The sequence below is a fragment of the Mastigoproctus giganteus genome, chromosome 10 (genome assembly GCF_048544385.1).
Source record: "Mastigoproctus giganteus isolate SK-2022 chromosome 10, ASM4854438v1, whole genome shotgun sequence".
Lineage (NCBI taxonomy): Eukaryota > Metazoa > Arthropoda > Arachnida > Uropygi > Thelyphonidae > Mastigoproctus > Mastigoproctus giganteus.
The window spans coordinates 228,173,029-228,196,879 of NC_143584.1; the positions used below are offsets into that span (position 1 = coordinate 228,173,029).

Here is a 23,851-nt window from a genome sequence, read left to right on the forward strand (position 1 = left end):
TTCTTTGAATGCTTCCCATTTTGAATTTGCTGTTGGTAACATCATCAGTTGGTCCCACTGTATAGAATTTAAATACTGTCTCAGTCCGTCGTAGTCGCCTTTACGGAAGCAATAACCCTTCCCTTTACCCCTAATGGTAGTTACCTCTTTGAGTAAATCCCACTTCAGCACACTGTGATCACTGCCACCTAGTGGTTCGTTTATCTGCAGATTCTTAATGCATGAAGAATCACTGCTGATAATCAAATCAAGAGTATTACTCCCTCTAGTTGCCTCCCGAGGCCAATATTATGCCAATGTTTGAAAATCTGAACATAGATCTCCATTCCAACCTACCTCAGTCCATGTATCAAGGTCTCATTACTCTTAGATATGTCGAAGAATGAGCAAATTTATTTTACCAACAGCTTTTAAATCTTTTACTTCCATTTTGTAAGTTGATTACAATAGGAGACTAAACCAGAAGAATGATTATGACTTAGTCATAGGTGCATTTCTATTGCCAAGGTCATGGATAATCAAAAACAAGAGGAGAAGATTCTGCTCTTTTGTTCAGTTGAGGAAGTACTTTATTGCTGCATGACTACATAGTGCATAAGTTCCCATTGAGAAATGGTCTTGTAAAGACTCTAGGTAGCAAACATTTCATGAATTGGCAGTGTTCATTTTCAGATTTGAATTTTTGTGTGGACAAGTTAATAGTACTTCTTGGTATCTATTAAAAATAAAGAAATAGTTGAAGCAATAGTTTGCAGCATGAGTTGTATCAGTTTCGGTATGAAAACTTTTCAGATGCTATTATGGAAGAAGATTGCTGTATGGTGGTCCTTTGTTTAGGAAACTAACAAGTACACTAGAAATAATAAAATATAACAAATTATCCTAAGTCATGCTTGGCATTTTAACAATTACTGATGTCAGTGATGTGTGTGAGAGAATATTCATCCAAGTTAGAAAACCAAAAATTGTATTCACATCTTTTCTTTCTGTTGAAACTTTGGAAATGTTCCTAACAGTGAAGTCTAGACAGCAGGGCTGTTGGTATGAACAAAACTTGACTTAAAATTTCTGAAGAGGACACATGTCTTTCTTGAAGCAATCAAAATCAGTTGGCATTAGTAGTGGCAAATAATGCAAGAAAGCAAGCTTATATACAGCATCAGCAAAAAAAAAAAAACCTCCCATTTCACTATTCATCCCTCCAATAATTTATGTAGCTCCTCTTCTTCTTGGATTTCTCCATTGTATGAACAGTTACCTTGACCTAACTTCTTTTTTTTTTTTTTCTATAATTTAATTTTGTTCCTCCACTCTTTTCTGCCCTCCCAGTCTCCATTCTTCAATTTCCTCTTTTCCATAGCTGCCCTCACTCCCTACATTCATGTGCTTCTCATAACATGCCCATACCATTCTAATCTTTTTTGTTCTATTTTGTCGATGATGTTTCTTTGAGCATCTATTGCTTTTCTTATGTCTTCATTCCTAACTCTTTCTAGTTTATATCTTTGGGCTGAACTTGGGCAAAAGGTGAACTTCTGCATGTCTATTTTGGAACCATGCTTCCTTGATTTGAATTTGTCCTCCCTCTTGTATAGTGTGAGCAAGAGGAAGAATCACATCAGCATTGAATTTCTCAATTCATTCAAAGCCTTAAACATGTTAATCAGATCACTTCGCAGGTGCCTAGTCTCCAGATGCTACAATTTGCAGAGGTGCACCTCCGTAGCCAGATGGGAAGGGGCAGCAGTGTGGAGCACACGCTTCTTGATTAGACCAGGGTTCGAGCTCGTCACCATCAAATATGGAGGATGCAGAAAGGTCAGGGAATGACCACCGCATATTCCCGGAGCAATATGGCCTTAGTTGCTAATGCTCCTAAAAACCAAATGACAAACAAAACAAACAACAATTTGCAGAAGTGAAGCCTTTCTTGGTAAGAGCACCCCTTTGTTCCCGGCACCAATCTCATTGCCCTTCCTTGTACCTGTTCCAGTAGCTCTATATAATTTCCTAAAATGAGATCTCCAGATCTGTATGCAGTATGCAAGATGTGACCTGACCATTGTCTCATACAATGGAATACAGAGGGTTGATTCAGCCTTTTGATAATAATTTTGACAGTCCTTTAAAACTATGAAATTCCGTGCCACCACCACCACCACCAGTTGTGTTCTATTTGTTTTCCCTGTTCGTGGACTATCGCACGGCATCGCAATTTCTATTGAAGTAAAGCCCGCTTGCCAAGTTTTGTCTTGTCCCATTCCTGCTGGCAGACTTTCCACGAACCTTGAGCAGTTCTGAGGCAGCGGTTTCCAAGAGCCCTTTTCAAAAGTCCAAATGCGCAAAAATCCACGGGTGCGGCATCAGGTTATTTAACAGGTATATCTTCAAATGGGATCGAACGAATACTTGTCGCCACTTCCATTCTCCGCAAAAAAGCACGGGTGGAACGTGACTGTGGCTGGACGCCTTATCCTAGTGCATCCAGACCTTTTCAGCATCAGAACCATACAATATGGTTCTGTAGAACTTCAGTCTGGTAATACACTGAGTTGACTTTCACGTTTTTAGTGACTCTACGCAACTCAAATTTGCCATTATAACAAAAATCGGCTACAACCATAAAACCTCAGCCAAAACTTTCCTTGCACTGATGTACCCATGTTGAAAGGCCTTGTCACCCTGTGGACGGTAATAAATTGCCCGAATTTTTTTGCAATAGGAGAAGTACACCCACGCTTCGTCCAATGATGCTATGAATTTCCACCTTTCAGCTGCCAGATATTTTTCGTAGAGTTTTCAAGCATTGACCCACCTCTCTGCAGTGTGCCTTGCTCCTAGATGGTGTATGAGGGCCTTTTGCTTCTTCTCCAGTTGCAAATTTTCGTTGATTATACAACAAACGGTTGACTAGGATGTTCCCACACGTGACACTATAGCTCTTTGGGTTTTTGGATTTTCACCGACAACGAGCGACTGCACTTTTCGTACTACCTCCCTCATTCGACTTGGAGCAGGTTGCAGTTTCTTCTGTGTTTTCGGCCCACTTGCAGCAGCTTCGCTGAATTTTCCTTTGCCATTCAAAACCTTATGGATACCGAACTTCAATACACTAAAATTTTCCGACCAATAATTTTCACATAACTGTACTCTTCTTCGGAAAGTGTGGTTATGTAACCTTCCAACCATAGGTCCAATTTCCAAGGCATGTCGACATTAAAATAACTTCTACAACTGATACACCTGTTCATAAGGTTTGGGACTGTGCCTGCTTGAAAAAAAAATTTACATTGCTGCCATAAGTCACAAGCAGGATTAATGTCAAAATCGTTATCAAAAGACTGAATCAACCCTCCATAATCATTGACAAAAATCGCATAAGCTGTCCTGGCAGTCTGTCTGTATTGCTCAGAGAACTTCATATCTAACTGCACAGTTACCTCCAAATCTTTTTCATTTTCCACTACCCTTAGTGTAGTACCACACAGCTGGTATGTTACTCTGGAGTTACTGCTAACCAGTAACCCCAGAGTAACATACCAGCCTTTGCATTTGTCGGTGTTAAACTTCAATTGCCATTTCTCAGATAATGACTCTTTATTCAGACAGTGCTTGAAAACAGGACTATTATTGTTTTGGATGGCAATTGGAGCTACACCAGGCCAATTACAGCTGGATTCCTGCAAGGTAGGGTCCTGTCTGGTATCTTGTTCTCAGCTGTTCTTGTGCCTTTTTGGACAGGCTGGACTGACACCATTACCTTTGTTGATGATAAAACTGTTCACTTTCATCAACTTTTGGGACACTGATTATATTAGTAGATTGACATAACAGAAAATCAGAACCTTGAGACCTGCTTGTCTAGTTTCGATCTTTGCATCAATTCAGATAAGTCTAAGCAGTTACTGTCTCACTCAAATGTAATCCAGAAGTGGTGCAACCCATTTAAGGAATCCATGGTCTCTGTTGTCCAACAGCATGCTGATTTGGGTGTTATTTTTTTACCATAAACTCTCCTTTCTTCCACACACACAGAGATCACCTCTACAAATTAAGTTCTGCCAACTCCGGTGGTTGCTGAAGCAACAACTTATTTTACAATTCCACAACCAAGCTGTTGAGTGAAAATACATCTGGCTACGTCTGGCTGGTCATTCTCTATGGCCCTGAAGTCAGGACATCAGCTGCTGATGCGATGCATCTCAGATGGATTTTTGCAAGTGAATTCTGGCTGTTAGAGTGGGCCATTTGGCAATTTCAACTTCCTCTGCACTAAGAACCACCCAAATGGCAGCAACTCAAGACAACTTCTGGCCATCAGTCATGAGAGAAGACTTCTCTTTGCTGTTCCTCTTGGGTACCATTCTGTTATTTTCTTAATCCATCTGTCATCATGTCTTCGAGCTATGTGCCCTGCCTGAGACCATTTTAGTTGTTTAATTTTGATAAGAATGTCCTTTACTTGAGTTTGCTGCCTAATCCATGTGCTTCTCTTCTTATCTAACAGTCTGATTCCCAATATAATTCATTCCATTCTTCGCTGTGTAGTTCTTAGCTTCTCTTCCATTCTTTTGGTGAGTGCCCAAGTTTCACTTCCATAAGTCATGGTAGGGAGTATACATTGGTTCATTATTTTACGTTTCAGACAAACTAGCATATTGCTCTTCAGTATGTGACTATATTTCCTGAATGCTATCCATCCAAAATTTATTCTTCTCTTGACTTCTAGCCATTTATCATTATTACAGCTAATAACTTGTCCCAGATAAGTATATGACTCCACCATTTCAATTACTGCTCCTTCAATAATTATTTCCCTTTCCGTGGCATACTTGTTCATCATTACTTTTGTTTTAGCCATATTCATCTCTAGTCCAAAATCCTTACTAACTGTGCATAATCGATTAAGATTTTCCTCTAATTCTTTGGGATCGTGGCTTATGACCACAATGTCATCTGCAAATCGTAAATGGTTTAGGTACTCTCCGTTCACATTGACTCCTTTCTGCGACCAGTCTAATCTTCAGAAAGCTTCCTCAAGGGCAGCAGTAAACAGCTTTGGAGATATTGTGTCTCCTTGTCAAACTCCTTTCTCGATTTTAAATTTGCTACTGTCTTTGTCTAGTCTAATAAAGGATGTAGCACTCTCATATATTTTCTTCAAAATCATAATATATGGAGTATCTATGCCTTGTCTTTCCAGTGCTCGAAACATTGCCTTATGCTGTATGGAGTCAAATGCCTTTTCATAATCCACAAATGCCAGGCATAATGGTGTTTTATATTCATTTGCTTTCTCCATTAGCTGTGATATTATGTGAAGGTGATCCATAGTTGAGAATCCTGTCCTAAAGCCAGCTTGCTCTTTCGGTTGATTCTCATCAAGTATTCTTTCTAATCTGTTAGTAATGACCCTTGTGAACAACTTGTAGATATGGGATAACAAGCTAATTGGTCTATAATTTCCAATTTCTGATTTATCTCCTTTCTTATGCAGCAAAACTATTATTGCATTATTCCACTGCATAGGCATCACACCTTTTCTAATGCACTTTGTGAAGAGCCGTGCCAGTTTTTGTGTTATGTCTCTTCCTCCCAATTTTAACAACTCTACAGTAACTTCATCTTCCCCCGGGGCTTTCCGATTCTTCATTTTCTTCAATGCATGTTCTACCTCATCAGGAAGAATATCGGGTATGTCGTATGTGTTGCTACTTTGCAATCCATCTTCCCCACTGCTGGTATCATTCCCCCGCTCCTTGTATAATTTCTATACTAGTCTTCTGCTATTTGAATTATGCCTTCTCTGCTGTTTATAAGTACACCATCGCTATTCTTCAGTTTCAGTATCATTTGTCTTTCTGTATTACTGCTCATGGCTGCTGATTTAAATCCTTTGTTTTCCCTTAATGCTTGTTCTACTTTCTTGTGTTAAATCTTCTTATGTCCTCTCTGAGTCTCTTTCTAATGGCTTTGCATAACTCAGTATACTCAATTTTCTCCCTGTCAGTGTTTTTCTTGCTCTTCATTTGTCGTCTTTGGTTCATCATGACAAGTGTTTCTTGACTAATTTTTTCTTCTTTGGATTTCTGTTTCCCTATAGGTTTCTTGGGCTTTATCACTTTCAGAAAGTTGTAATATTCCTCGTCGATATCTTGGTCCTGAGCAGTCTGCAGAAGCTCAAACTTGTTCTTAAGTTCCAGTACATACTGCTTTTTCTCCTCCTCTGTTATCTCAATGACCTTTGTATTATTTACTCGAGTCAGTTTTTTCCTTTCCTTTCCTACATCTATATCAAGTGTACATCTTACCATTCTGTGATCACTTCCAACATTTACCTTATTCAGGACGGTAACATCATTCACAATATATCTTCTGTTAGTGAGGATGAAGTCGATTTCATTAGTTGTTAATCCATTTGGACTCTTCCATGTCCACTTTCTGTTCACCCTTTTCTTGAAAAAAGTGTTCATTACTGACAGTCCTTGAGATTCTGCAAATTCCACAATTCTTTCACCTCTTTTATTTCTTTCACCTCTTTTATTTCTTTCACCAATTCCAAAATTTCCTATAGTTCCTCTTTCTGCGCTTTTTTGCCTTTTTCCAACCTTAGCATTGAAGTCCCCCATAATAATAGTGTAGTGGGTTTTCTGCTCATCTAGATTTCTGCTCTCAATTTCAGTGTACATTTCTTCAACCTCTTCATCATCATGGCTCGATGTTGGTGCATAAATCATTATAATCTTTAGCTTGTACCTCTTAGAAATCTTGAGTATTAGTCTTGACACCCTTGGTGATTTACTTTTGAATTCCAAAATGTTGTTTTTATAATCTTTATGGACCAGAAACCCAACTCCACCTTCACTCCTTTCACTGTTTCCATTGGTGTACAGCAGATTTCCACTTGATAAACTTATAAGTGATTCCTTTCTTCTTCTTGTTTCAGCCAAACCGATGATATTCCAATTCACATTTTCTAATTCCTTTTCCAGCTCTAATATCCTGTCTTCACCGATGAGTGATCGTACGTTATAACAGGCCAAGTTCAATTTCCGTGCATGGCAGCCTGCTCGTACCCAGAGATTCTTAGCACCCTCCGCCTCCACTCTGATCCTCTCGCTGCCGTAAGAGGGAGAGTGAAAGCTGCTGGGGACTGAGGGCCATTTGTATTGTTGTGCTCTCATTGCTGGAGGGTTTGGTCTTTTCCTCTTCACGCTGACCAGGCGTCTTGAAGAGAACCACTCTACACGTTCGTTGCCTCCTAAGTGACATAACAGGGCTTACCATCGAGAAGGTGTGCAGGAGTGGATTTTAGGGAGGCAGGCCAACCGGACTTCTCCTAAATCTTCTGTAATAGAGAGATATTGGATCCATCAGTGTTTTAGGCTGAGTGTCTGATAACACACAGGATACCTGTTCCCCTCTAAGCCCCGTTGCATCATATGCCTCTACTAATGCTAATGCTAATCCCCTTTCCCTTACGTAAAGGTCCGATCTGGTTTGTCCTGCTCTTCTTGGCATTTATATATGTGAAGAATTCTTTATCCCCCCTCTTTGCTCTGTTTGCTAGTGATTTCTCATAAACTGTCTTTGCCTGTCGAACCTTTTCTGTGGATCTATTACAGATCACCTTGTAGCTGTTATAGGCTTCAGTACTTTTTATTGCTGTGTAACCTTTCCATGCCACCTTTTTCTGCTTAAGTAATGTGGCAACTTCACTATTCATCCAACTTGGAACCCTTCTCGTGGAGTATTTTTTTAATGGTATATACGCATTCAAGGCATCTGTGATTAATGTGTTAAAAGCGTACCACAGTTCAATTGTATTCATTCTCAGCGCGATATCTACCCAGTTAGAGGCCATGTAGTACCTTAAGGCATCGTAATTTCCTTTTTTGAAATTAAAACCCATTCCTTTGCCTTTTACTTCTGCTACCTCTCTCGTCATCATCATCCACCGTAGAACTCCGTGATCACTTCCTGATACTGGTTCCTCTACTATCAGCCCTGTTATGTCATCTGATTCATGTGTGATGATGAGGTCTAGGATATTCTTTTCTCTAATACTTTCCCTGACATGTTGATACAAATAACAGTCATCTAGTTGATTTAATAATTTTGTTCCCCATGTCGAGTTTCCTTCCCATTTACTCCAATCAATTAGAGGCAAATTGAAATCACCCATAATAAGGCATTGACGCTTACTTGCCCATTCCATTTGCATGTAGAGGCTTTTGTCATAATCTTCACAATCACCTGGTCTGTAGATAACTCCTACTCGCATTATACCTTTGTTTCCAACTATCTCACACCATAAGACTCTATACTAGCATGTGAAATGTCTGAATCTGGGAAAGCTATCGTCGCACTCAGGCTGCTTCTGATAAGAAGCATTACCCCACCACCCCTTCTATCTACTCTATCCTTCCTAAATACATTATACACGCCGTACTGAAACTCATCATCCCCAATTTCCGGGTGGCACCACGTCTCTGTAAGCCCTATTATGTCCGCGTTACTTTTTTTAACCAGCAAGTCTTGAGTTAATCCACAAGGCTCTTAACATATAATCCCTCCTATTGTGTCCGGGAAGAATTGCAGACACATAGACATTATGGCCTAGCTCGCGACATTTCCTCAGCATGGTCCTGTATTTTTCCAACAAATCATCAGATCGTGTACGTTTAATATCGTTTGTCCCCACATGAATAATAATATTTTCTTTACCCCCTTTAAAATCTGACAGTCTGTTGGTGACATCATCAACAGTTGCTCCCGGCAGACATACCCTGGTTCTGCTCCACCTATCTTTATTACAAAAAATATTCCCCGTTTCCCTGACAATGTAGTCTCCTAATAAAACAATGTCCTTTTTAACCAGAGTAGTTTGCACTTGGTTTTTCTGTTTTGAGGCTCAAATCGGGTGTGCATCACTTGGTAGATTGCTGGAGTTTTGAGTCCCTGACGAGCTCCCAGATGCATTATTTTCGAGGGCAAGCACTCGTTTTTTTCAGGGACTCAAATTGTTCCATCAGTGCACCAAATTGTAATTTAAGATCGGTGCACTCCTTACATCGATCACAAAGAAAAGAATCCCCAGGTGAGGTAGGATTAGCCACCAGGTCGACCCTGGAAAACATACCACAGGTTCCACAACGGATTAAATCATGACTCGCCATCTGCTATTTCCGTGTGAGTCACGATACCCTGTGACGTGTTTAAGGCAGATCTCGTAACTACCATTATAAAATTAAATAAATATCAATGAAAGTAACTTTAAAAAATTATATCTATAATATTATTAAAATCAAACAGTTACAGGAAAACCTATAACAAAATAATCCAACAATATCTAAATAAATCAAATATTTAAAAGCACTATCCAAAAGTAAACCACTTAACTGAGGAGCCCTGTCTAAGCGCGTCCGTTCACCTTGAATGCCAACGTACGAAATATATATATGTTGTGCTATTTCTTATCAACTAAAATATGGAGGCTAGCTCAACAATATTGGTGCCAACACCGTGAGTCATAACTTGTAAAAATCACTGGTTAAATTCAAAATAAGAAGCTAACGAATGCTACTAAAACCTATTTAATATGTCATGTAATCTTTCAGGAAAACACAATGTAGTATGTTAATTAACGAAGAATACGGTAAAAATTAAGAATACTTATCCCTTTACTGCAGCTAAAAATCCACCGAGTGTTCTCTTCGTGAAAAAAGTGCCCTCTCAAAGTTCAAGGTTGGATGTTCAAATTTTCAGTATAGCGAGAAATGAGAAAAAGAATTGTTTACTCAAAGCAATTTTCTGCTAAACTTTATGTGCACATATTGAAATTATGTCAACAAAACTTCAACTGCTCTCACTGAACACTAAGAATTTGATTAGTCATCCTTAATCATCAGTGTTAGCAAGAAGATCCCCATGATTGAAATTCAATGCATTAAGCATATGAATTTTATTCAGTTCTGAGAAAAGACAACCACGACAGAAAATCAGTCATCACAAAACAGATTCCCCCTGATTCTAATGATTTGGACCACTAACCTCACCAAAAAGGTCTCCTAAACACACACAACCTCTTCTCCCTTAGCATCTAGCAAGTTTGAATGGCATAGTCAGGTCCTTGAGGTTGTCACAGACATTCTCTCAGATATGCCAGACAAGCTGTACTTGCTACCTGGGAGTCTAAAATGCTGGTGGAACTGATATTCGGGTGACACTCAAGTCAAGTGGACCCAATTTCGTCAAAGTCCAGACGGCCTGTGACAGCCAAATCCTCTGCTTGCACCTTCACGATGGTGGGACTGTTAGTAATCCTGGGTATAACCTCCATGCACAAGTACATGGTGGGTGACCACCCAGATGTGAACCTACGTAAGCAGGGGTCGAGGTGTGGCATCCACACCACATGGAGGAACGCCGCCCCTCTATGTTACCAGGCAGTACTAGGTGGTAGATGACTTTCATCAACTGGTGAAATTCCACCACTTTGCTTATTGGAGGCTTGAAGTGGTGGAACCCATGTTTAGTCTCTAGAGCTAAGTTCCGGTCAACCATTCCCTATCTCTTCCGTCATGCAGTAGGATTGATGACTTTTGAGGTTATGATGAATGTTGTGGTGAGATCCAATGTTCTTTACATTTCGAGGGTACAGCTCTAAAACGGTGTTTGCAGGCCGGCCACTAGTTAGTACACCGGATCGAACCTATTGGTAACTCTCTAGGAGCCTTCCGGATCAGCTAGTGTATAATCTTGCTATCTCTACTCTGCCAGATAGTGACTGGACAGAGTCTGAGTAGTGTGTATGCGGGGAGCATCGTCGAGGCCAAGGTCAAGGATCTGGGTATATTCTTACCACGTTTACGCCATAACCAAAAATTTCATTACTTCATACAGCATGTCCCACCCACTTTTTCTTACTATTGAATACACCATGAATTGTCAAACTAATAGAGCAAGCTTATCTGCGAAAAGATCTAAACCTCCCAAGCACTTCCTAATTCATTTCACAAATATACGTGGTCTCAATTCTAATCTCAACGATGTCCATTTCCACTAGCAGTCTGCCAAACCCCATGTACTTTTTCTGACAGAAACTCAGTTATCGGTTGATTCAACTACTGCTCATCTCAGATGCCCAAATTATTCGCTGTGTGATTCCTTTCACCTCAAAGGTGGTACTTATGCATATGTCCGTTCTGATATCCCCAGTCAGAGACTTGGCAATTTGGAATCTCCTCTCTTTGATCTTCTCTGGCTTAAAATCTCTACCTCATTGTGTCAAATTCATCTGTTGTCTCTACCGTTCTCTCAACCCCACTAATCATTTGGAGCTCTTTAATTTCCTCTCTTTGCAACTTGACTTTCTCCAGTCCAACTTTCCTAACAGTGAGGTAATTTTTCTTGGTGATTTTAATGTTCACAACTCCAGCTGGCTTCCGTTTTCTAGTCACACCGACCCTGCAGGTCGAAATGCTGAGGCTTTTGCAATTACTAATGAGCTAGCACAGATTGTTCATTTACCTACAAGAATACCAGACAATCCTAATCATACAGCCAATACGTTTGATCTTTTTCTCACAAACAACCCTTCTAAATACATGGTCAAAGTGAGAGATCCTTTAGGCACTTCAGATCACAACTTCGTGATTGTCTCTTCTCCAATGGAACCTTTATCTCGTGGCAGTTCCCAACCTTGTGTTGTTTGGCATTACAAGAATGCAAAATGGGATGACCTGCGAGACTTCTTTTCCTTGGTCGGATTATTGTTTCAAAACTTGTGATGTCAACGTTTGCTCAGATCGTGTCAGTGAAATTATCCTTGCAGGAATGGAATCCTTTATCCCACACTCCACTTTAAAATCTCATCCTTTATCTAAACCTTGGTTTTCCAATAAATGTGCTAAGGCTATTCAAGAGAAGAATGTTGCATATCGTAATTGGCTTGTTTCTAATTCTTCAGTTTCATTTTCTGCCTACACCAAAGCTCACAACAATTGTAAAGCAGTTATTAATCAGTCCAAACTAGAGTTTAAACAGGCTAAGAGTAGAAAACTTGCTTCTTGCCCTAATGGTAGCTGAGCATTCTGGTCTCTTGCCAAAGCTATTGGCCGCAAATTTTGCCCATCTCTGCTCCCACCTCTGTCCAAACCAGATGGTTCTGTTGTCACTTCAGCCAAGGATAAAACCGACCAGCTAGCATCCCAAACTCATGCATTAACGATCTTGGTAAAACACCTCGCACTATTCCCAACACGCTTCATTCAATGCCTCCTGTGGTCTTCCGTCAAAAGGATGTCAGAAAGATTTTGATGAATCTTGATGCTAAGAAAGCTCCAGGTCCCGATGGTATTTCTCCACTTGTTCTCAAAACCTGTGCTCCTGAACTTATTCCTATTTTTTGCTGCCTTTTTTCACTTTCTTTTTCCAAAGGTGTTTTTCCTTCTGCTTGGAAATTTGCTCATATCCAGCAAGTTCCTAAAAAGGGTGACAAATCCCTCCCATCCAATTATCATCCCATTGCAATTACTTCTACTCTTTCTAAAGTAATGGAGAAATCAATTAATTGCTAACTCTTAAACTACCTAGAAACCTTCCGTCTGATCAACGATCACCAGTATGGATTGCGTCAGTGTCGATCCACTGGTGATATTCTGGCTTATGTTACCCATTTATGGACTAATTCAGTGGAATGGTTCGGTGAAACACAAGTAGTTGCTCTTGACATCTCAAAAGCTTTTGATCGTGTTTGGCATAAAGGTCTTCTGAACAAGCTTCCATCTTATGGTTTGCCAACTGTTTTTAGTAATTGGTTATCCAATTTTCTCTCTGATCGCTCACTGAGGGTGATGGTAGATGGCTCTCTGTCTTTTAACTTCTCCACTAATGCCGGTGTCCTCCAAGGTTCAGTTCTTTCCCACACTGTTTTCCTCTTGTATATTAATGACCTTCTTCCATTAACTGGAAATCTTATCCATAGTTTTGCCGATGATAGCACATTGCATTCCACTTTCCATTTTGAGAAACCTTGTCCTGCTCAATCAGCTTCAACTTCTCGAAAATCTGCTACCAATTCCTTAAATGCCGATCTTCAGGTAATTCTACAGTGGGGCAAAGTCAACTTAGTTGATTTCAACCCTTCTAAAACTCAGTCTTGTCTTATATCTCGCAAAAAGGATTCTTCTGCTCCTATGCTTATCTTTAGTGACACTCCGATTTCTAGGCAAAATGATATATCTCTTTTGGGGATTACCCTGACTTCTAATCTCCCTTGGCAGAAGAATATTACAAATATTGCTTCCTCTGCATCTAAAAAACTTGGTTTTCTCTTTCGCTCTCGGCGTTACTTTTCTTCCAAACAGTTGCTCACTCTGTATATATCGCAAATCTGCCCTGCCATGGAATGTTGTTCCCACATCTGGGGTGGTGCCCCCAAAACCTCTCTCAGGCTTCTTGATTCCATTCAGAAGAGGGCAGTTAGGTTAATTAATGATTCATCACTAACAGAGTCTCTCCACTCACTGTCTCATAGACGTACTGTTTCTGCTGCATGCCTCTTCTACAGACACTTCCATGGGCACTGTTCTTCTGAATTGGCTTCTATAATTCCCACTTTCTCTTTCAAAACAGTCCGAACACGTGCCGCCAACATCCATACTGTCCAACTTCAAACCCACAGAAACAACTTTTCATCTTCCTCATTTATTCATTCAACTGCCGTTTTCTGGAACAACCTTTCTTGATACGTATTTCCTGAAAATTACAATCTACAGAAGTTCAAGTACAATGTCAACAAATATCTTTTTTCGTCTTCTCAAACTCCAACCCAAGAACAGTACTAAGTACAATAGATTCCAATACCTCTCGTGTTTGGGGTTCACATAAAAAATAAAAAGTCTAACTAAGGTAACGGAGACATCAGCATCCTATATTCAGCTGTACAGAGATCTGCTGTGAGAAAAATGCAATAACTTTTCCTCCCTTTCTGGAAGAAACAGGTGACTTTTGGTGTCCAGACAGAAGGTGGAACTACAGTTTATTCATATTGAAGAGACATTAGTACTTATTAGTGAAAACTTATTCTTATGTGCTACTTAAGTACCTTTTTGAAGTCCATTCATTCTGTGAACAAATGAAGGTGGTTAAACTGAAGAGGAATAATCTGTATATCTGAAACATTTGCTGTAATATAATTTAAAGATATTTTTGTCTTTTGCTGAGTCAGTTCTGTATCTATATAAGGGCTTTCCATATATATCAGAATATTTTATCACGTAATAAAGATTTACATTAATGGAATTTTCAGTATATATAAATATATATTTTATCTCATTTATACATATTAAAATGAAAAATGGCAAATTTTTTCAATCTTTTTTTCAACAATTTGTTTTTTTAGTTCCAATGGATGTATAGAGGGTATTATGCTAAGATTAAGAACATATAAAGACCCTGAAATTCCACATGATGTCAAGGTAAGTTGCTTTATCTTTCTCCCACCTCATGTAAATATTCTTTTCTGTAATAAGATTATATAAAATTTTTTGTACACCAAAGATACCACTGATTTACCCGATTAACTATTTTCTTGTCCTACTTTCAACTGTCATTTATGACTTCTGGCGGTAAAGTTACTGGACTGGTGCATTAAAAAGAACACAAAGTGAAGGAGCTCAACAATAGTTTTATTGTTATTCAAAGTAATTTCCACCTGATTGAATGCATTTATTACTCCGTTCTAAATGTTTCTGAAAAGAATCAGTGAGTTTACATAAGTAAAGAACTCTTTGCTGTTTATCTCTGCATCCTTTGCCAAAGATTCTCATAATCTACCTTCGCCTACCTAACCTCCTTTGTGACTTGGTTACAGACCAGCTTATATCTATCATAGGCTTCCTTGTCACCTGTTAATTTATATGTATCCTATGCATTTTTGTTCTCTGCCACATGTCTCATTAGTTCATCTGACATCCATTTAAGCCTAAATGGATGTCAAAGAGAGATCAACAAGAAAAACATTCTCATTTAAAATTGAATTATACTTTCTGCAAATTTTATATTAATTATAGAAATTCTTAATTTCCAAATTTCAACTTTTTTTTGTTTTGTTTCTCATGTAATGCTTTGCTTGTCTGTTTTCTAAGGCTCCTGGTTGCTTCACTTTACTCAACTTGTTATTATTAAAGAATATTTTATATTATTATTAGGTACTGTGCCAGATGAGAAAAGAACTAGTGCTTTTGCTTCAGTTTGCGTGTTCTTTTCTCCTTTGCTTGATAAAATAATTTAAGGATTTTTGTATTGGTAAAGTTTTTAAATAATGGGATTTACTTTTGCTCTTTTTTTAAATTATTTTTTGTTTACTGATGTAGTAGTCTACAAACTTGCATAACATGCAGTATGGAAAAATGTTTAATTCTTGCTGTTGATTTAATTTGTATTTTACATTTGTTGTAATATTAAAATGCAGGTTTTTATTTAAATTCTATTAGAACTGATGCTTTTATTTATATATATATATATAAATATATATATATTATTATTATTTTTTTTTTTTTTTAGTATTTTGATATGAAAATGTTGTTCCTGTTAACAGCCCTACGTGCTGAAACTAGGTAAGTATTCAGAAAACCAGCCCTTTTGTTTTTCTAAGTAGAGTAAAAATAATTATTTTTATTTTCTACCTTATGTTTTTATTTCTCTTGCATCAAAACTTTTTTTTTTATAACTTTAAGGTATGAATTATCTCATTTTAAATGCCCAATTCTCTTTCTCTCCCCCCCCCCATTCTTTCCCTCCTCCATTCCTCTTTTTCATTTGTAAATTAATGATGGTAACCTATTTTTAACTAAACTAAAGAATTAAAACATGAACACTATATTACAACATTTGTTTCTCTCATCCATCACAGAACAGGAAGTTGTTGGTGTTTAAACTAAATTGCATTGAAGAACTAACTTAGCTATGATTTGTAGTTACCCACTACATTCTTAGAACCACTATTATGGATTGATGACATTGGACTTATTCTTTCCAAAAGAATCTTCCTTCAGCACAATGGTGCTGTCATTGGTCTTAATAGTTTATTGCTCTCTCTCTCTCTCTCTCTCTCTCTCTCTCTCTCTCTCTCTCTCTCTCTCTCTCTCTCTCTTAAAATTATAAAATTTATGTCATCAACCCTAGGGGCATTATTTGCCTTTAGGCCCTAGTTTTTCTAATAAAAGCCTTCAGTAATTTTGATATCACTAGTTTCCTACTGCTTCACTAGCATAGTTTCTCATCACGATGAGTTTTAATTGTGTAGATGATGGGAAGTAATCATCAGCACCATCAGCTGGGTTATCTAAGACTTCTGCATTCATTATGTGAAAAGCAGGTTTTTTGGATGGACACAGCTTGCCAGATTGTTACTGCTATTAATAAATATAATTTAATTAATGTAAATAGTTTAGTAATCAAATTCTTTCTTATACTTTTAGGCCCAAGTTGAGGTCTGAACTTCATGGCCTTACATATTTAATGGAAGTTCTTGACTTAATACTGAAGAATAATGCTGAGCGAACTAGTCAGATTTCAGGAAATAAAAAGCGCTTCAGTACCAGAGGTAGTAGACGTGGAAGTAATCACGGTGATAGTGATTCTTGTGTTATTCCTTGTCTAGAGGATAGTGAGGTTGACCTTGCCTGTGAAGTGTTAAAAGTGCTCTTCAACCTCACATGTAATGTTCACAAGAACAATTTGGATGAGGTAACTTCCTTGGTTATATATTGTTGTTATAAACTTGGTTATATATTGTTGTTATATTTGCATTTTTGCTTTAATATAGTAGATCTCAAAATTCTGGCATTCAGACAATGACAATTTTCAAAAATCCAGTTGTTTTTAAATATTTCTTTGAGGGTAGTTGACTGTACCAGAGCAGAGGGTAAATAGACTGACTGAACTTTAAAAAAAAACCCTACTACAGGTGCTATGTATTGCATTTTGTTTCACTCATAATTTCCAAACACCAGTTTCTTTCTGTTTTACCTATTTCCTGGCTTTTGTGTCATTGTTACTTTATATTTAAAAAGCATAAAATCATTGGTTTTGTTTGTTTACATTATAGTAGTTAAAAGTACAGTAGTATATATACAGTATTTAGTTTTTAAGGTGATTTGATTGCTGAAATCGTATCACACTATTTATACTTCATATTAAAATGTACTGAACGATTGGAATGAGCTAAAACAATATTCTTGATCTGGTTATCAGAAGCTACACTTCATGCATTAAGAATCTGCAGGTATAAAAGAACCACTAAGAGGTAGTGATCACAGGGTATTGATGTAGGATATACTTAAAAGATGTAACTACTGTCAAGGGCAAAAAGGACTTTTGCTTTCTTAAAAGTAACTACAGACAGTTTGCAAATTCTATTCAGTGTGACTAACTGATGATGATGTCACCCACAGCAAATTCTAAAGGGAAGTAATCATAGGATCTACCAGGCTATTCATACCAAATAAGATATACTGTTAAAGGCTTAGATCTAAGTGGATGTCACACGAACTGATGAGACTTGTGGCAGAGAAGAAAAATTTGTAGGATGCATATAGATTATTAGGTGATAGAAAAGTGTACATTGGATATAAACTGCTCTGCAATCGAATCACAAAAGTGTCTGTAGCCGAGCGGTCATGAGTGGCATTGCAGTAGCACACACTACTACTAATACTACACACTACTAGTAGCCAATAAACGAACAGAGTAGACCAGGGTTCAAGCCCCTGACTTCTAAATATGGTCGATCTGCCAACCTGCACTGGACCAGCGTGGCAGATTATGGTCCATTTCCCTCAACATAAATCGTCGAGGAGGCTTCCATCCTGTAGTGGATTGATAATGGCTGCAGTTTACCTTTGCATTTTTTACAAGAAGTCTCTGGCAAATAATGCAAAGAAAAGCAAAAAAGATTCTTTACTTGAGTACATTTCGAATCCCACCTCGAGCTTGGATCAAAGTACTGCAAAAACCTTGGGAGGTGCATTATGGCCACAGAAGCCAATGCGCCAACAACTACCCAAAAAAAAAAAAAAAAAAAGAAAAAGGATCACATTGGTCTGCTAGATATGGATGGTTTGACTATTGATGATCTAACTCAGGTTGTTTACAATCTGAATAGATATTTTGCATCTACATTCGTGCATGATAAATAGCCATAATTATGAGAGCATCATTTAATTCAGTGGAAGTACACTTGCAAAACTGCAGTTTTGCGAGTGTATCTGCAAAGGGTGAGGTAAGTAATTACAGACTACAAGCTTGACTTCTATTCCAAGGAAAACAATGGAGTTACTGATTAAAAAACTAATGTAGGATCAATCTGAACAGGAATGCAGTTATACTTTGATCACTGCATGGATTTGTTTAGGGCAGATATACCGGATGTAGCCAGAATTTTTACCTATCTCAAATAAATTAGATATTATAATGCACTATATATATATTAAGGAAAATAAACCTTTCAGTAAACTGTATGTTATTTCTCACCTAAGATTTGGTGCATTATGGCCTAGTTGCCCTTTTGCCGTTAAACCCAAAGAAGCAACAACATTTGTTTTGGGGCAATTTTGTCTGACCTATTTGATTGGATACTATGATATAGCAATAAATGAACTGGTTCCAAAAAATAATTTTGACATCATATACTTAGATAATAGAAAAGCTATAGAATAGAATATAATATAGCATAAAGGACTGCTGTAAAAATTGAAGAAATAACCATATAACTTGCTCCTAATACCCAGTGTGGCATTAGGGAAGACAAAGAGTAATCATCAATAGGCAATGTTCTTCTTGGACTACTGTTATTAGTGGAGTTCCCCAGAGTTCAGTATCTGCCCATTGTTGTTTCCATATTTATTAATGTACCAATGAAGATAAATTAATTTAATTCAGCTGATCTGCTGAATTAAAAAAAAAAATTAGCAGATCAGCTGAGAAGTGGCAAGTGAAGTTTAACATCGACAGATGCAAGATACTGCATATGGGTAACATTAATCCCAGAATCTACTACCACACTCAGGGTAGTAGAGAATCAAAAATACCTGGAGGTAAATGTGCCATCAGATATGAAGAACTCTGAGTAGTACAGAAGTGCTGCTAGGACAGCTCATGGGGTTTTTTTTATTATTTTTTATTATTATATATACAGGGTTATTCAAAACGAAGTCCAGGGTTTCAAACAATTTCTGTACTGAAACCCCGGACTTCATTTTGAATAACCCTGTATATATATATATATATATATATATATATGATATGCAGGAATAAGGAGGTGATTGTTCCATTGGATAATGCCATTAGTTAGGCCGCATCTTGATTACTGCATATATCTCTGGAAGGCTCATTTTAGAAAGGATGTGGACCTGCTGGGATGGGTGTAGAGAACAAGATTAGTGACGGGAGCAAAATGGTTCTCTTATCAGGAAAGGCTTCAGTTTACAAATTGAACTGTGTCTAAAGAATAAGTATCTGCATTGAGATCTGATTGAGGTGTTTAAGACTTTGAATGGATTGAGGAAGTTAAATGGTGATGACATCCTTCCTGTTGCTCAGACAACACAGACAGTGCATAAATATGTAGAAATTTGCTTTCTGCCAGAGGTAGTTCTTGGTTCATTGTTGGAAGAACCAACTTCCATCTTGTGTTGTGAAAGTGGGTAGTTTGAAGAAATTCAAGGAAGAACTAAACATCAAATTGTTAAGTGAGAATGGACATTTGATGTGGGAAAGGTGTTTTTTTTTTTTTTTTTTTTGCTGATGCTGTATACATTTATTTTCTTGCATCATTTTCTAAAACTAATACCATTTATTTCTTAGCCAAGTGGGCTACCTACCAGGCTAATCTGGAAGAACATTGGCTAACATTTTTGCTTAATGCTGGTGACTACTATTCTGTGGGTATTATAGCATTAGCATAGGCATATGATGCAAGAAAGCAAGCTTATACAGCATCAGCCAAAAAAAAAAAAAAAAAAAAAAACCCCCACCCTTCTCATTTCACCCATCCACTTGCTCCAAATGTGTGGACGTGTTTTTGTAAAGGTCGGCTCCTAGAGCATCTGTTCAACTCCGCCTCATATCTCTGTAAAGTCCAAGGACTCAGAGAAGGTTCCCCACTCCCCAAATTCTCTTCCCTAAATAACTCCTTGTATGTGAATGTAGATGCAAAATGCTCATTCAGAAAAATGCCTTCACTTGCCTGACCTCCCTTGTGACTTGATTACAGACTAGCTTATATCTACCATAGGAAGCGCCTCCGTAGCCAGGTGGGAAGGAGCAGCAGTGCGTAGCACACGCTTCTTGATTAGACCGGGGTTCAAGCCCGTCACCACCAAATATGGAGGATGTGGAAAGGTCAGGGAATGACCACAGCATATCCCGGAGCAATATGGCCTTAGTTGCTAATGGTCCTAAAAACCAAATAAACAAACAAACAATATCTACCATAGGCTTCTGTGTCACATGTTAATTTGTATGTATCCCATGCATTTTTCTTCTCTGCCATATGTCTCATTACTTCATCTGACATCCATTTAGGCCTAAACTTGAACAGTATTTCTTAGTTGGTATGAAAAGCCTAATAATTTCCAAGATTTATTAGTATTAGTATTAGTAACGGCCGCATGGTGCAAGAAAGCCTATGGCTTATGCTGCACCAGCCAAAAAAAAATAAAAAATAAAATAATCCGAACAAAACAATGATAAAAACAAAAAATAAATAAAATAAATAACTAAATAATAATAAATAATAAATAAAAAAATATATATAAATAAAATAAAATATAAATAAAAAGGAAATTAAACCTATCATCCTATGCGCTTCCCTTACCCAAAGGTACTATCCAGATGACCTTTGAATTTCCCCAAACTGTCGGCCTCTACCACCCATGAAGGCAACTTATTCCAGTAATTTATAACTCGCTGGCTAAAATAAAACTTCCTGCAGTCCAATCTAAACATTTCCCCCCGTAACTTGAATTTATGTCCCCTAGTTCTAGCATCATTTATAATCTTGAAAATTTTGTCCTCATTCATTTTACTGATGCCTCTCAGAGCCTTAAACACCTCAATCAAATCTCCTCTAAGGTGTCTAGTTTCCAAACTCTGCAACCCACATGTCTTTCTTTAGGTGCGGTCTCCATACTTGAACACAGTATTCCAAGTGTGGTCTAACATAAGCCTTATATAATGGGATTATCATGTCCCTATCTCTACTTGCAAAAGTTCGATAGATCATCGATAGGACACCATGGGCCTTCCTTGCAACCTGTTTACAATGCTCAGAGAATTTCATGTCTGACCGTATCGTAACACCCATGTCCCTTTCCTCCAGTACTGGGTTTAGTTGAACTCCACCAAGTGAATAAGTTATTTTGGGATTACTGTTTCCCAGGTGTAATACCTTACACTTTGTTGGATTAAAGCACAGCTGCCATTTTTCTGACCATTCTTGAAGTCTATCTAGGTCTCTCTGAAGAAGCTCAGCTTGACAGTAATCATTAACTACTCTACCAATTTTAACGTCATCTGCAAATTTAGACATCACGCCCTCTATCCCTTCATCAATGTCGTTTATGAAAATTAAAAACAACATTGGTCCTAATACTGATCCTTGGGGAACTCCACTTCTTACATCAACCCAATCTGAGGAATAGCCATTTATCACAACCCTCTGCCTCCTGCCCTGAAGCCATCCTTCTATCCATCTAAGGATTTTCCCAGTGATTCCAACCTGTTCCAGCTTATAAAGCAACCGCTCGTGTGGGACTGAGTCAAAAGCTTTGCTGAAATCTAAATAAACAATGTCGAAATTATTTCCTAAATCCAGCTCCTGAGTGACCCTTTCGAAATAGCGAACCAGATTTGTTAAACATGATTTTCCCTTTACAAAACCATGCTGAGTATCCTTGAGAATTTCAATTCGATCCAAATGATCCTGAATTCCACCCTTGATCATTGCCTCCATGATTTTCCCTACTACTGAAGTCAGTAGTAATTCCTCGAATGCTTCCCATTTAAAATTTGCTGTTGGTAACATCATTAGTTGATCCCACTGTATAGAATTTAAAAAAACTGACTGGGACCAATGTGGTCGGTCACCTTTATAAAAGCAAAAATCCTTCCCTTTACCCATGATGGTAGTTACATTTTTTTTTGTTAGTTGTTGTCGCATCGTCTTCTGTGGCCATAATGCACCTCTCAAGGTTTTTGCACTGCTCTGATCCAAGCCCAAGATGGGATTCGAACCCACAACCTTTGGTTTGGCACTTTACCCACCCAGCTAGCCCAGTCGGCGGTAGTTACATCTGAGTAACTTCCACATCAGTACACTGATCACTGCCACCTAGTGGTTCCTTTATTGGCAGATTCTTAATTCATGAAGAATCACTGCTGATAATCAGATCAAGAGTATTGCTCCATCTAATTGCCTCTTGATCATGCTGCTGTAGAAAACAATCATCCAGTAAATCCATAAAAGTCTTGCTAGTGTGTGTGAGACCAACCAAGCACAAGTTCCAGTCTGTCTGGGAAGTTAAAATCCCCCATTATTCTGATTTACTGGCCCACTCTAATTCTGTGTACAGTTGTTCATTGTACTCATCAGAGTCATTAGGCCTATAAAACACTTCTACTCTCAAGTTTGCTTTCCCAATTCTTATGTCACACCAAACTGACTCAATACTGCACTATCCAACAATGTCAGCTGGATGTACTTCCTTAGATTTTGTGTTTTTTAACTAACAGCATGACCCTTCCTCCCTTTCTATCCTTTCCGTACACATTGTACTCCCCAAATTCCAATTTTACATTCCTTATATCTGTGTGACACCATGTCTGATATCCCAACTATAACCGCCTTTGATGTCTTGACCAGCACTTCAAATTCATAAAATTTATTTACTATACTCCTAGCATTGGTGTACATGCAAGTATACGTTCATCTGTTTTTATTCTTAGTTACGCTAACACAGCCCTGTGTTTACTTGTTCTATGGGTTACAAAATACAACTAGTGCTACAGTATATGTAGCACTGGTTGTATTTTGATCAGTTAATTTTATCTTGCAGCCATATCCATGAAAGAGAAGTAGTGGTAGTTGATACTAACCTTCATAATGTCATTTTTGTTTTATTTATTTATTAATCACATGGTTCAGACCCATGTGATTAATAAATACAGTAATAGTCTTGTATTTTCTCGACCTCTAAACTCCTCTGCCCCTCTATTTTGTTTTAAAATATAAACAGAAATTTAAAATTCATAAGCTACCTTAAAAAGGTAACAATTGTTCCACTGTTGCTACCACAGCTTTTCAGGGAAAACATGAATAATGTAAATATTTTTTGTCTGGATATTGCCAGTGAGCTTGATAATATCACAAATAGGATGGCAGTAGAACTGTTGGAAACAACTGACACTGCGGTATCCTAAATTGGATGATGACAAAGATTTCTGTTGTAAAGGGTTTTAATTTCAAAAATGAGATCCCTCTAGAATACGGAACTTCTTTGGACTCTGCTAGTCAAAGGTGACAAAATATACAAGGGAGAAAGCACAGTTGAATTGTATGGAACTTTCGATGTATTCTTCAGGAAATACTGCACAAGGAGAATGTGAAGGTAAATGAAGAGAGATTTAGCAAGCTTGACAGCATATGATAGTTTTGAGCAATGGGAGACTGAGATTCATATAATTATGTTGATTTGTGAAAAACCACAGATGATGTTAGGCAGTCTAAGTCAGAGTATTTGAAATCTCTATCCAAAAATGGGAATAAGGAGTTTTTTTGTAATTC

The 23,851-nt window shown here is 37.9% G+C and overlaps 1 protein-coding gene across 1 annotated transcript in view; it reads left to right on the forward strand.

Moving 5' to 3' along the window:
• The window catches only part of ric8a (ric8 guanine nucleotide exchange factor A), a 257,931-nt gene that overhangs the window by 136,865 nt on the left and 97,215 nt on the right, over positions 1-23,851 (forward strand). Inside the window, exons 11-13 of the mRNA XM_090383331.1 lie at positions 14,408-14,483; positions 15,571-15,623; positions 16,488-16,755. Coding sequence (XP_090239457.1) covers positions 14,408-14,483; positions 15,571-15,623; positions 16,488-16,755 — 397 coding nt within the window. The remainder of the gene's footprint in view (positions 1-14,407; positions 14,484-15,570; positions 15,624-16,487; positions 16,756-23,851) is intronic.